General features: G+C 49.6%; 1 protein-coding gene across 1 annotated transcript in view; it reads right to left on the bottom strand.

The window, feature by feature from the left end:
* IGF2R (insulin like growth factor 2 receptor) overlaps positions 1-15,273 on the bottom strand; it is a 101,460-nt gene that overhangs the window by 73,569 nt on the left and 12,618 nt on the right. Inside the window, exon 2 of the mRNA XM_043456983.1 lies at positions 8,223-8,362. Within this exon, the coding sequence (XP_043312918.1) occupies positions 8,223-8,362 (140 nt within the window). The remainder of the gene's footprint in view (positions 1-8,222; positions 8,363-15,273) is intronic.

Below are 15,273 nucleotides of genomic sequence, written 5' to 3'. Positions count from 1 at the left end.
AATGCTGAGAGGAAAAAGGGGAAAACCCACACCAAGTCACATTGAAATGGACAAGACATGATAGAAGAAAAACATCTTCATAGTACAAAGAGATGTTCAACATCACTGGTGATCAAGACCACATAAGCATACCAACCCCAGCCATTATATGGACAAAAATTAAAACACCCAATGTTGGAGCAGAGACAGCCCAGAGCTCTCCTGTGTTGCTGGTGTAAGTATTAACTGGTTTAACCAGTACATAAGTTGGCGTGGGCACTGAGTCTTACCACTGAACATTCACATACCCTATGCCTTAGCTAGTCAACTCTTAGGTAAATACACAAATGCGCGCCACAAATATATATATATATATATATGTATAAAACAAGAAACATGTGAAAGAATATCTCATGTTCTTCATACTAGTGAAAATCTGGAAACAACTCAAAGGCCCATCAAAAGAAGAGCAGATAAAGTAACCTTGCTAGATCTACACAATATACTACAACATAGGAGTCAGGAGAATAAATCAGGGAAAGACAACAATAGTTTTTTTTTTAGCAGTATGCTAACTGTTACCACTTAAGCTCCCCCAAAACCACACACTGCCTGATACATACTTTCTATTAAGTTAAAAACACCACATACAGCCAGACAGACTCTTGACTAGAGTAAGAGAGGAAAGAAAGGAAATGTTAGTGGACAGGATGTGGGCGAATGATTACCTCCAGTGAAGAGACAGGAGCATGGAGAGATAGTGGTTATTGTCAAGGTCCTAGATTTTGTGACAGAAGGGTTTCATTGCATTATCCAAAACAACTAATTTAAAAAACAAAACCGAAAAAAAAGGTTAGTTCACAGACTAATGACGAGTGAGTGTCATGACCTCAGGATTACAACTGGTCTAATTCGATACATACACCGGAGATCTTTAAGCAGGGGGAGAAAAGAAAAAAAAAAAAGAAAAACGGGGGAAAAAAAAGAGGGGAATGGGTAAAAATTTTAAGACGCTAATGGAGAGGAGATAATAATGGCTTTCAGACCCCATAGCACCAGACTTCACAGTACAGTGGTTCTCTGCCTTGCCTGTCTGAAACGCGGCAAAGGTTTGCCAGAATCGTCCTTCGGCGCCTAAAACTCCAGGAGGTCTCTCTGAAAAATCTTTTGTTTTTTTCCTCGGACCAACAGCCGCAGAGGCCTGCGGAGGCGGCTCCGGGACCGTGGACAGCGCCCCGCGGCTCCGCCCACCGTGGGTGTGGCCGGGGCCGGGTGACGGGGCGGGGCCTGGAGGCGGGGCGGGGCCTCCCGCGCCCCCGCAGCGCCGCGCTCCAGGAGACTCGGGGCGCAGGGGGGGGCGGCGGGCTCGGCCGGCAGGAGGCGGCACGCGCAGCTGCCAGAAGGGGGCGCTTCCAGGCCGTGGCGGGGGGCGGGGGGAGACCCCCCACCTTAAAGACCCTCCCCCCGCGCCTCTGTCCCCCCCGACGCGGCGGCCCCATCCGGCCCCGTGCCCAGAGCTCCCGGGGGCGCCTTATAACTGCGGGGCTCGCCCTGTGCGCAGACCAGACGGGCCCTGGCCTCGAGCCGAGACGGACCGGCCGAGCTCCGCGGCCGCGGCTAGGGGGACAGCGGCATCCCTTAGCGTCAGGCCCCGTCGGCACCGCGCCCGCCTGCCCGTCCAGCCTGCCTGCCGCCCGCTCCTCCGCCTGCTGGCCAGGACCGACTGCCCACCCCGGCACTCGGCGAGGCCTCGGTGCACCGCGGCAGCACCCCCGCGGCAGACCCCCGCGGCATCCCGGCCAGCCTTGCCGTCCTCCCCGGACGAGGGCCGGGCGAGGACTGTGGGGCGGCGGCCAGCACGCCAGGCCCACGGCCAGCTCCCGAGGACGGCGCCAAATGGGCTGGGCCGCGCTCACCGGGCCCGCCAGACCGCGCCGGGTCCTCCAGACCGCGCGCCGGGCCCGCCAGACCACGCTCTCCCGGCCGGGCGCGCCAGACCAGACCGCACTGGCGGGGCCCCAGCAGACCAGACCGCGCCGGGTCCTCCAGGCCGCGCTCTCCAGGCCGGGTCCTCCAGACCGGGCTGCGCGCGCCGGGCCCGCCAGACCGCGGTCTCCCGGCCGGGCCCGCCAGACCAGGCCGCGTCCGCCCAGGCCCGCCAGGCCGCGCCGGGTCCTCCAGACCGCGCTCTCCAGGCCGGGGCCGCCAGACCGCGCTGGGTCGTCCAGACCGCGCGCTCGGCCCGCCGGACCGCGCCAGGCCCGCCAGACCGCGCGCGCCAGGTCCTCCAGACCACGCTCTCCAAGCCGGGTCCACCAGACCAGGCCGCGCGCGCTGGGCCCGCCAGACCAGCTCGCGCTCGCCAGGCCCGCCAGATCGCGCCGGGTCCTCCGGACCGCGCCAGGCCGTGCGCGCCAGGTCCTCCAGACCACGGTCTCCAGGCCGGGTCCTCCAAACGAGGCCACGCGCGGCAGGCCCACCAGACGGCGCTCTCCAGGCCAGGTCCGCCAGACCAGGCCGAGCTCTCCAGGCCAGGCCGCGCCGGGTCCTTCAGACCCTGCGCCCCGGGCCCGCCAGACCGCGCTCGCCAGGGCCCGCCAGGCCGCGCCGGGTCCTCCAGACCGCGCTCTCCAGGCCAGGTCCGCCAGACCAGGCCGAGCTCGCCCGGGCCCACCAGACCAGACCGCACTGGCGAGACCCCATCAGACTAGACCGCGCCGAGTCCTCCAGGCCGCACTCTCCAGGCCGGGTCCTCCAGACCAGGCCGCACGTCCCGGGCCTGCCAGACCTGTCCGACCGCAGCCTCCAGGCCGAGCCCCCCAGACCGAGCCGCGCTCGCCTGGGCCCGCCAGACCAAACCGCACTTGCCGAGCCCGCCAGGCAGTGGCGGGTCCACCCGACCGCAGTCTCCAGGCCGGGGCCGCCAGACCGCGCCGGGTCCGCCAGACCACGCGCTGGGCCCTCCAGACAGCGCTCTCCAGGCCGGGCCCTGCAGGCCGCGCTCGCCCGGGCCCGCCAGACCAGGCCGCGTTCACCCGGACCCGCCAGACCCGGCCACGCGCTACCGGCCAGGCCCCGCGAGGTTCTCCCGACCCTGCGCTCCAGGGCACCCGCCAGGCCACGCTCGCCCGAGCCCGTCAGACCCAGCCACGCTCTGCAGCCCGGGCCGCGCCGGGTCCTCCCGACCCTCCGCGCCAGGGCGCCCATCCGGCCGCGTTCGCCCGCACCCGCCAGTCCCGGCCACGCGCCGCCGGCCAGGCCGCGCCGGGTCCTGCAGACCCTGCGCGCCCGACCGCGCTCACCAGAGTCCGCTCGACCAGGCCGCGCGCCGGGCCTGCCAGGCCTCGCCTGCCACCCTCGGCGCCCACGGCCGAGCCCGGCCGAGCTCGCAACCCGACCTCGCTGAGGCTGCCCGGCCTGGCGATCGCGCCTCCGCCGGCGGCCGCGGGGCCCAGCACGCGGCCGCCGGGCCTCCTCAGCACCTCGCTGAGGGCCTGCCAGCCGGGCCGCTAGCCCTCTCCGACGTGCTCCGGCCAGGCCGCCCCCTCGCGGAACACGCTCGCCTCTGCTGTATCGTGTCTTTCGACGTGTGCGGTTTCACGTGTTCCTTCGCCAAAAAGAGAACCCCCCTGCCCAGCTCTCGCCTCCGCCTCACCTTTCCGCTCCTCTTTCTATGAACACTCCAAAAGAGATTTCCACTCTGGCTCCTGCCCCCTCCCTCTCGCCTTGACCCCCACACTCGCCGCCCCCCCCACCCCCGAGCCACGTGATTCGCTGCTTTCAGCTTCAAGTCTTTGCTCAAATGTCACTTTCTCAGCGACACCCACCCCACTGAATATTCCTGAACACACATCCCGAGACGCCCCCCCCCCTTCCACTGTCTTCTACAGCATCCGTCACAGTCTTACTATCCCACTTAGCCACTGTCTTTCTTGCGGCCTCCTACACCACTAGAATGTAAGCTCCGTGAGAAAAGGGGTTTTTGTCTGTTTTGGTGACTGATTCATTCAAATATTTGTTACAAATCAATAAATGAGTATTAAGTGTTAGCTGTTTTTTAAAAAAAAAATTATATATATATGTTATGATTTAACCAAGTAAATCAGAATATACTACAATGTACTTAACTATCCCATGGTTAGGCTGTTTCGGCATATTTGCCACAATTTTCAATGCTACAAGGAACTTTTTTTGTACAAAAGTCTATGTACAAAAGACTGTTACAGGGATCTAAGTTTTTAAATGTAACAGATAATTCTAGACTATCAGGAGAGACTCTAAATGGGATAAAAATATGAGTTACACCTAGAAGGCAACCAGGTTATCACCAGGTATCATCTTATATATCTAATAGAATTATATCATTTTTTAAAATGTAAAGATACAAGGCACAAGAAGAAATGGTATTTTCACATGTTAATAGAGACATGAAAGTTAATCTAGTGATCAACCTGGATTGCTGTTATAGATTTCTGTGAATGTTCACAGGAATCATTAAGTACAACCTTAAGTCAGGGGTCAGTCTGCTTAGAGTAAATGAAGTCACATGACCAGCAACTGCAACTGAATTTCACACTCTGTCCTACCCCCAGGTCACCTATAAGAAGCCAGTCAGAATCCCAGGCTTTCATGGTGAGTAACCTCACTTAACAGTGAGTCTGTTACCTTGGTGAAAGGGGCTATAATAGCCTTCATGAAGTGGATACATAATTTTCAACCCCCAGAAAGATTAATTAAATGCAAATCATGGTATTAATATTAAGGCTGTTAGGAGGAATGTGAACATATTCAGTACTTTTATATACTTGTGATGTTTAATGTTACAACTAATTCAGAGGGTATAACTAAGCAACTGATTCAGAACTGTGACAATGTTAGAACAGCTAAGAGAATTTCAGGTTTATCATATTTCTACACTTAAACTATTAAATTTGTAAGAATTATTGTTAATCCTTAAACTTTAATCGTCAGATCAGATTATCTGATGTACTTTAAACAGAAATCAAATGTATAAAATGCATAAATTATTGTAAAATGTGATGAAGATGATTCAACGAGGTTGTAAATGGAACCAAATGGCTGTTCACCGACCCCATAAAAATGACTGCTAAACTCTGCTAGATTTATATATGTAACAGTATCACTGGCCTAAGAAGAACTAATACAGGATTTTTTAATCAAAAATAATGTAATATTGTTTAGACCAAAGTTGAGGTTTTAATATTTGTCTGTAAGTACAAAAACTGCCCTATGGGCACTATAAAACTCACATCAACAATTATCTTCCCACAAGGGTTAGAGACAATCATCTTCCTATAGTAATATATGAATGTGCCCGTTTCTAGGCTCCCTGCCAGCATTCCATGATTCAACCATTTAAACTTCTGCCAATGTGACTGAAGGAAAACTAGATTTCATTATTGCTTTGATTTGCATTTATGCCTGGCTTACAAATGAAGCTGAATTGACCATCTGGATTTCTTCTTTTGTGAATTGCCTGTTCTTAGAGACTTTGCTATTTTGCTCCTGCGTTGTTTTTCTTATCATTTATAAAGAGAAATTCCTACCTCCTTCAGATTATATTTCTATTTTACTAGGCTTTTTCCCCCCAATGTTCATTGTCTTTTTACTTTTAATTAATCCATAATCTCTGTAACAATGCAAAGGAGATGTCTAATATTGTTTCCTAGGAGATAAATGGCTTAATTATATCTAAATTTCAGGTTATTCATTAAGTTCTCATATGTGTTTGGATCTGTTGCTAAACTAGCTCTTCTTTTCTCTGATCTATTGGAAGCTCCAGTTTTTGCGGCTATTTTCCAAAATTCACGTTTGTCTTCCCTTTCTAGCAAACTGATGTCAGTTTCCAGCTGTCCTGTAAGAGCCAGGAGTTCAGGTTACCCACCATACTTCCCGTATTAGCGCTCTAACTGTCTGATGGGACACTGTGATCGCAGAGCAAGAAGCCAAGTAAGTCCCCAGGCTCTGCAGCTGGCCTGTCAGCATTCAAATCCGCAACCACACAACCTCTGGCAGGCTGCTTATCCATGTCGTGCTTCAGCTTTCTCCCTTATAAAATGAGGGAAATGAGATCATCGGCTTCAGAAGTTGATGAACAAATTAAATGAGATACTTTTTACTTAGAAACAGAACACCTGGCATGTAAGTGCACACCAAGTTTAGTGATTAGCTATAAAACTAAATTTACAAGAACAAATTTAGTTATTTCGACTGTACAACACAAATGAGCAAAATGAGATCTGATTCAAGGTGACCTGTGCTAATGTTCATGTTGCTCTCACTCTTGCTCACACACGTGTGCTTTCCTGAGTTGAAGGACAGGGCAATAACCGCTAGTGCTGAAAGCACACTTCATCTAGCATACCATTCTCTCCCCCAGAGGGTCTGAGGCCCCAGGAAGAGTATGTCATGTGTGTCTGGGAGTAAAATGAGATTAGAAACAGCTGTTTTATATCATTGTCAACCGGTAACAACTCATCTTTTTTAACTCTCCCTTTCAACCAACCTCTCCTAGTCCACCAAGCCCAGCTTTCTAAAAACACGTTTTATCAGATCACCTCCCCCCCATTACCGTCACAAAGAATCTATAATGGATCCACTATCTGCCCCAGAAAATACCAACTCTCCCCCCTGGGCTTTCAAAGCCTATCTAACTTGGTCATTCTCGAGTTTTGTGCCAACTTCACAAATCCTCCTCCTAGAGACTTGTGTGCATCTGGTACCCATCTATGTTACACCGCACTGCACTGCAGTGCCACAAACCAGAAGCACACTTTCACTAGCCAAAAATACTATAGCCCGTATTATAATAAAATCAAGAGGAAAACTACTTTTCCTCTTCCTGAAAACCTAAGTAACAACAGCCAACAAGCCCACTTGGGGCCTCTCTCCCTGAATTGTCCAAACTAAGAAACTGATGATCTCATTTGCACTTTTTTTTTTTTAATTTGGCTGCCCTGGGTCTTAATTGTAGCATGCAAACTTGCCTTTCTGCTGAGGCATGCAGGCTCTAGTTCCCTGGCCAGGGGATCGAACCCAGGCCCCCTGCATTGGGAGTGAGGACTCTTAACCACTGGACCACCAGGGAAGTCCCACAAATTTTTTCAGTATATCACAAAATAGTAAAATTTGGCCCAGGAGTTCAGAACGAGCTGGTGCTTTCTCAGATCTCTATCCTGGGCCCCAAATCCCTCTGACCACTGTTCTTGGTCTAGACTGTCTCCACGTTGGGGGAGAGGGAAGCCAGGCAGACGCTGGAGCTCGACCAGCAGACCTCCCAGACCTCGCTCTTCTTTTTTCTAAACATTACTTTCTAAAAAGCCCTTTCAAGTGTGCTTTAGGAATTTGCGTTCAAGATGACAGATGGAGCTACCAAAGGAACTCGCCCCTCCCAACTCCAAAACCGATTCCCGCCTCCTGGTGCCACACCGTCCCCAGTCACACACCGGGCCCACTTCGCCCCGACCCGTCAGACCTCACCCCTGAAAACGCCCGGGTCACAGGTCACCACGGACACCCACACCACCACCCCCGAGGGTGACACCTCCTGCTTTCACATCCGCCCCACATCTCTTTTACACATCTGCCCCTTTCACGCTCCAAGTAACGTGGCAGGGCCATCAACCACGTGGACCCATTATCCTCCCAAAGGAAAGGGATCTCGACCAAAAAAAAAAAAAACCACCAGGGCTGCTGGGCAAATGAAATGAGCCCTAGGAAAGAGGTCTGTGCTTTTTCCTCTAGGAGGAAGCCCTTAGGACCATTTAATTTTTAGGGGGAGCCCAAAGCCAGGGACCATCTGCAACCCCACGTGAATACAGACTGCCTGAGACTCAAACCACCACAGCAGAAAGCAGAAAGATACAGGGGGAAGGGAGTCGGGCGTCAGAGGAAATGGGTGTGAAAGAGGGAGAAAAGGAAAGACAGGGTTTAAGAAAAAACAGGAGAAGGCAGAGCCATATAGGAAACATCCTTCTTAGCAATAAACACAAAGGCACATCAATCTTCACAACGACTGACTGCACAGCACCCGCGGGACGGGCGGAAGCTACCCCCGTCTCAGCTCGGACACTCACATCGCTACCACTCTGAACTCCTATGAAACACAAAATATACATTATGGATCCTAAGCTTATATAATTAAAGAGACAGCTTACATACACAGTCATTTTTGCAAAATCAGGATCTCCCACGTGTAGTAAGCTAACAGCAGTTTTACTTACCCACAGAATGAAAGCTGTCTGTCTTCAAGTCTTGCATACAAACAGCACTTGATGGTCCACACTGGGCAATACCCACATTTCCACAGATGTTGATTTTATAAAGCATGTTATTTTTGGTATCCACCGCTTCCCATGTATAACTAGAAAGGAAGAAAAGCAATTTGTCACTGTCACTGATCTGCCAATAATTAAACTTCTCTCTAGTTTCATATTCAAGCCACATTTGCTTAAGACTACCATAACCTAGAAGATACACTTTCATTAGCCAAAAATACTAAAGTCAAACTATGTTAAGTTGAATAGAAGCCAGGGCAGAAACCACTAAATACCACCTCGCTCTGGTTCAATCCGCCCTGAAGCAGCCTCAAGACTCCATAAGCATTAAAATACTTAAAATTCTACCATTAATTTAAGAATACCAACTCAGATATTTAAGTAATTGCTCAGGAATTATGTTGAGTTTTAAGGCAGTGACCTTTCCAATCACCGTGGAAAGCTGCAAAGCCAAATATTTGTTTTTAATTTTGTTTATCTTATTTAAAAACTAGTTATGACATGTGAGATAGTTCTGGTTCTGGTTTTACCTTTAACAGTTCAGATCCGAAGTGACAAGATGAAGTTATGCCATCAGGCGACGGATCCAAAATCAGACAAAATTAACTTTTGGTTGATTCACTACATGAAGTATTTTATATGCATTAAAACTCGCTGTCTGTTCAAATCTCTGGCAAAGTAGATATTGAGTAACTATCCATGAACCAATCTGCATACTTGGGACAAAATACAGCTGACCCTTGAACAACATGGATTTCAACTGCACGGGGCCACTTACACATGAATTTTTTTCATTAAGTACTGTATTGCCATATACCAAACGACAAGCCGTGGTTGGCTGAACACACAGATGCAAACTGTGGATGCAGACGTGAACTGTAAAGCTGGATGTGAATTTTCAACAGGGGTGGGGAGGGCAGGGTGGGGTGTCGCACGCCTAACACCCACACTATTCAAGGGCCAACTATAACGCTTGGTCAGTTCTCTCGTAACAAGGATTCTCAATTCTCCACTCTTCCCCGGGAGAATGCTGTGTCAATTCTGTAAAAATTTCCTCAACAAGGGTAGATGGGAAACGAGAGTAAATAAAAAGTTCCTCACAAAATGCACAAGGTACATTAATGCAACAGTACTGTCGAAAGGACAGAAGATAAATCAGAATTCCTATCCTGGAATTGTGGAGGAACCGGGTGTGAGACCTTGAGGTTGCTAAGCTGGAAACCACAAGTATGTGTCAGGAGCTTACCATGGGCAGCACCAGCTTGATGGGGAAATACAGCCCCCATAGGACCACTCCACTTTCGGGGCTCCCCTTCGGCTGGGTGTCAGAGCACTGACTCGGCACAAACCCCAGGCAACACACCTTTCCTTGCCCAGAGGCAGTCTCCACAAGAGCCCCGTCCAGCAATGAGGAACCCCAACAGGAAGGTTACTGGCAGACAAGGAGGCAGGTGTGCTCCTGAACCCAGATCTGGGGACCGATCAACTCCACCTGCCAGGAAACCAAGGACCTGGGCACACGTCAGCACTCAGGCAGGGCTCTGAGAGCTCCGCTGGGAGTTCTGACAGCCACTGAACTTCAAGAAACCTGAAAAACAGGCTGGAGTGCTTTGGCAAGCACCAGCCTTAGGGTGACGCTGGACTCAGATGCAGTTACCACTAAACTCAGCCTTCCTACCAGTAAGTAACACCTTTTACCTCCCCAAGTCCAGAGTTCCATGGCCCGAGAAAATGACCCAAGTAGTATCAGGTGCCAGCAAGTCATCTATCCAGGCCTGTTTCTTTTGACCTTCATAACCTTTCTTCATTCGCTTCACAAATAAATCTTAAGTTCTTAGTGAGGAGTACAGAAATGATCAAGCAATGATCATTCCAAAAATGCCCTGCCCTCTTGGAGTGAATATTCCAGGGGAGGACAGAAAAAAAACAGGTAAGCAAATACACAGGAGAATTCCACCTTCTAACACAAAGCAGTAACAAAGTAGCAGAAATGTGATAGGAATCAACAAGAGTAGCTGAGATCAAACTCACGCTAAGACTTGAATGACAAAATGAGCAACCCAGGGGAAGATGTGGTGGGAAGGATATTCCAGCAGACTAACGAGTCATTCCGAGGTCCTGAGGCAGGCATAAACTCAGCACAGGGATGGAAGGGAAGGAAGGGCCCTATGGCTGGAGCGAGGTGGAGAGAACGAGCAGCAGATGAGATCCAGGAGATGGGGACACCTGGTCACACAGATTAAAGGAAGCAGTTTGGATTCTGAATTTGAAGAAAAGACAGGCTGCTCAAAGATCCACACTATGGATCTTTCCTTAAAATTTTAAGCTAGTGTTTTTATGTGCAGAGTATTAGTAGACTTTTCTATTAAATACAGTTAATTCAGGAAAATTGTGAATCTCTTACTCAGGGCCCCAAAGTTTTTCCAGGATAGCAGACACCAAATTTAAAGCACTGGCATCATTAAAGTGTTCCACCACATGAGAGGTGTGTGAAGGCATTTTAGAATGAGTGAACTGGTAGGAATCAACTCTAAAGAAATGCACGTGGTGACCGAAAACACTACGCTTTTCTTAAAACAGAAACCCACTGCCATTTCTGCAGAGGTGATAGTTAAATAAGGCAGATGTAAACAGCCTGTGTGAGTGCAGCAGGAGAGAGATAGAAGAGCGTGAAATGGGGAGGTGCTGTCCCAACAATCTGGTAATCAGAATTCCTAGAAAGACGCTGCCCGAGTCAATCGTATTTCTTTTCTCTACTTGTATTTCATATTTGCTTTCTGTCAAGATTAATCAAAATGATAAGTGGTTATGGGAGGAAGGGGGGAGGGTGCTGTGAAAGTACTCGAGTGCTGGGTGTCTTCAAGGGTTTGATTTAACCACCAACACAAGGCAGAGACTCACAAACCTAAACTGCAGCTCTTGGGTGAAGAGTCCTCAGTCAGTGCTTGAAAGGGTCCGATTCCAACAGACACGTGTCTGCTCGAAAACAGACACACACGCCCAACGCCTTGTATCGTTAGGAGCTCAGGAATGATTGTTTAGTTGAAATCATCAATCTGAAAACTCACAAGGCATATTCCAAAACCTACAGTGTCAACTGCTGGCCCCTTATTTAGATTAAATTATCATCCTTAATAAACACGTTTTAAAGATGATTTCACTAAATTTGAAAGTCAAATAAATATCCGATAGCACTTAAGAGAACTACGTTTGGCACTAGATAATTGTAGCCTCCTTGCCAAGATTGAAAAGCAAACTACCAGAATGGCCGAGGCCGAAATCATTCTTTAAATTTATGCTGAAGTTTTAAAGCACTATGATCGTATTTGAGAATGAGAGAATGGCTTCAGAAACAATAAAAGCACATAGACTAAATAAAATTTAATGATATGTTAGAGGAATAATAATATTTCATCCAAAAGTTTTCCACTAGAAAATTCTCTACATGAGGTGAACACATACAGCCAAAATGAGGAAACACAACAGTAAGATTTATTTAAGAGCCAAGCAACTGAGACCATTCAGCTGAGATTCCCAGAAAAGTCTATATTCTACACTAAGCTTTTTGGGCTTACATAAATAAAGAGGGGGGAAAAAAAAACTAACAGGAAAAAATGAGTCCAACGTGTCAGACCAAAGAGAAAAATGAGCTGTAATATTAAAATTTTAAACTTTTAGCAGGGAACAAACCATGGAAGAAAATATCTCCAAGTTGGGTGGAAATGTAGTCTTTATTCAGACACACAGACACGAATGTTTGAAATATATTTGCTCTATAAGCATCGACTAGCAGACAGATAGTGTAAAAGCCCAGTGGGCATCTTCACGAAACTCTTGACTCTCCTATCAGGCCAAGACTTCTATGAGACACCGTGGTTCTAAGCTGTCCCCCATCTCATCTGTGAGAAACAGGATGCCAGGAGATGGAGCAGGAGAACCCTAGGAAGTGTGTGGTCTTGGGGAACCAGCACCCAGAGGCCCCTCCCAGCACCCAGAGGCCCCGCCCACTTTGGGGTCTTAGAATCAGTTCCAATCCTGCGAGGAGACCCAGCCTAACCTCAGTCAGCAGCGCTCTTCTGGACACAAAACCACCTGGACAAGAACCCTGGCTTCGAAAACTAGCACACGCAAGCAAAATCCTTGCCACGCTACCTCCTTCTCCAGAGTAGTGTAAATATCATTAGCCAATGTCCCCCTCCCGCCCTTAGAAAACTCCCAAGTTCACTTCAAAGCAAACCTGGCAATTAGACACAGAGGGCTGCACGCAATGCCCCCTGGACCACATGGGCTGGCCCCTGCTGTTATCCTCAGCTCTGACACCAACCCTCCTGGCACTTCCCACCACCCACTGCTAGATCTGATGTGCCCTAGTATCCCCCACTGCCCTGTGATTCAGGACAGGAGTGTCCTCCGTTCCAGAATGACAGAGTGACAGATACAGGGACAGAATCAATATATGTTGGCAGGCTGGGAAGGAAACTGGCCAGTGGACTAAGTGTGGATCACAGCAAACTCTCACCCCAGGCCCTGAAGTCTACACGGTAGGCCGCCCAAGCACCATACATGGTTACTCAACTCTCTCGAATTCCTCCACTTTAGAGTCAGACTCCATGGCTCAGAGACATGAAACCCCCTGCCCAGCGTCACACAGCTATGAAATGACGATGCCAGGCACGAGCCCAGGTCCATCCCAGCCCCAAGGGCAAATGCTCACACTAAGATCAACTGCCTCATTTATTCACCTTTTTTTTTTTTTTTTAGATATTTACTTTTAAGTAAATAACACTGAAGCTAGCAAAGCATTCCAGGAGACTTTAGGAGCTTCAGTCTTGTCACAATAGATGCCCCTGAAATGGCAGACCCCGAGTGTCGATTTCCGGAGTGAGTGAATGCACCTGAGCATGGCCCCTGGAGAGAAGCTGTTGGTGAAGACTTCTGTGACGATCCAGGCCGCCCCACATCATGCTGATCAAAAAAAGACACTTTTCTGAGCTCGGCGTTAGTTGTTCGGTCGTGTCCAGCTCTTTGCAACCCCACGGACTGTAGCCCGCCAGGGACCTCTGTCCATGGGATTCTCCAGGCAGGAATCCTAGAGAGGGTGGCCTTTCCCTTCTCCAGGGGATCTTCCCAACCCAGGGATCGAACCTGGGTCTCCCGCATTGCAGGCAGATTCTTCAGCATCTGAGCCACCGGGGAAGCTCAAGTTCTTGCCTAAATTTTAAACTGCTGCTGCTATTTACCTCCACCATGCACCGCCCCCGCCCCCGCCCCAGTCCAGGTCTGTTCTCTCTCTTGCATGGTCTCAACTGCCAAACCCCAGAGACACTGCCTTCCGCAGCCTCTCTTCCCTCACCCAACTGACTTCCATGGGAAGAACATCAATCCCTTCAGCCCCCCCTTTCCCACCAACTGCCCTGGCCTCACTCTAGCACCCAGACTGGCTGAGGATTCCACGAGGAAGGAACAGGTCTCCACCGTTTTCCTCGCCTTAGGGTCACATCCTCCTTTACTATGACTCGGGAGCTCAGCAGACAGCTGCCCTCCCAAAATCTCAGCCAAGAATCCCACAGTCAGTGTCGTCCGTCAGTAACTGGGGAACATCATGCAATCAAACCACCGAGGCAGCAGGGAGCGGGGTGAGAGGACCGCAGGAGTCACATAGAAGGCAAATGACTTTAAGAGATCTCGGATCTCAAACTGAACTCTGCGGCTGAGATAGGCCCTGGGGGTGGACGATTCATCTCATCAGATAAACTGAGGACACAGGCTGTAGTCCCTCGGTTCAAGAAAGCTTGAGACCATCTGCCCTTGACTGTGATCCCACGGCCTCTGCCGAAACCACCTTGAAGGACAGAAGTCAGTCCGTCTGTTCCACGGCCTGGAGGTTCCATTTTAATCTCATTTGGTTTACGTTTCATAATATCCTGAGAAGTTGTTGGCACGCAACCAATTAGAAGATCACCAGTTAGAAGAAAGCAGACGACCAGCAGACCGTCAACCAACCTGGAGATGGCAAGGCGTTCCTCCCTGCCCAGTACGGTCTGAGAGCCACACTGAGAGCCCGACCTGGTCAGAACGGGGCCAAACCGGGGGCAGCAAGGAAGAAGCCAATCTATCTGGCCATCACAGCTGCCTGGAGATCAGAAAGGTTCCCGAAGAGAGACAGAGAGCCACCTCTACTGAACGTGGTGCCAATGTCCGTCCAAAAGAGAGAAATCAAAAGAAAAAGCCAGACGGCTACAACTGGACAACTCTTCTCAGCTAGTTGACACTTAATGGGACACCTCTCAAGCTTTCGTACACATCATCACTGAATACCTGCAAAACTGTAACACTCTGCAAATACAATGTAGGGTTCTTTCTAATTCTTAAAACAGCTAACATCCAAAATGAAGTCTAGGACTTCCCTGGTAGTGCTGTGGATAAGAATTTGCCTGCCAAGGCAGGGGATGTGAGTTCGATCCCTAGTCTGGGAAGATTCCACATGCTGAGGAGCAGCAACTACGCCCATGAGCTGCAACTACTGAAGCCCCTGCCTCTAGAGCCCGTGCTCCACAACAAGAGGAGACCCCGCAGTGAGGAGCCCGCACACAGCAAGGAAGAGCAGCCCCAGCTCACTGCAACTGGAGAAAAACCACGCAAAGCAGCCAAGACCCAGCAGAGCCAAAAATAGGTAAAAAATTTTTTAAAGAGATAAAACAAAGTACATAAACTTTAATTACAAAATGTATGGAACGCCCAACACCTTAAAGAAAAAAATAAAAACCAAATCTCAGAAAACTGAGTCCCTTCCCCTCCAACACAAAGCAGCTCCATGAACCTTCATTCTGTCCATATTCTTTAGAGGTCTTAGTTCCCTCACTCCCACAAGTCCTGGGGTCATGGTAGTAATGGTCATGTGGTCGTGAAACATTTGATGACTGGCCTACAATCATCAGTATATAAAGCAGATTAGAGGTACAATGGAACCAGCAGTAAAATTAACAAGCAGGTCTGA

Source organism: Cervus canadensis, chromosome 33 (genome assembly GCF_019320065.1).
Source record: "Cervus canadensis isolate Bull #8, Minnesota chromosome 33, ASM1932006v1, whole genome shotgun sequence".
Classification (NCBI taxonomy): Eukaryota; Metazoa; Chordata; class Mammalia; order Artiodactyla; family Cervidae; genus Cervus; species Cervus canadensis.
The sequence above is the reverse complement of the archived record's forward strand: the minus strand, read 5'-3'. Positions and strand labels throughout refer to the sequence as shown.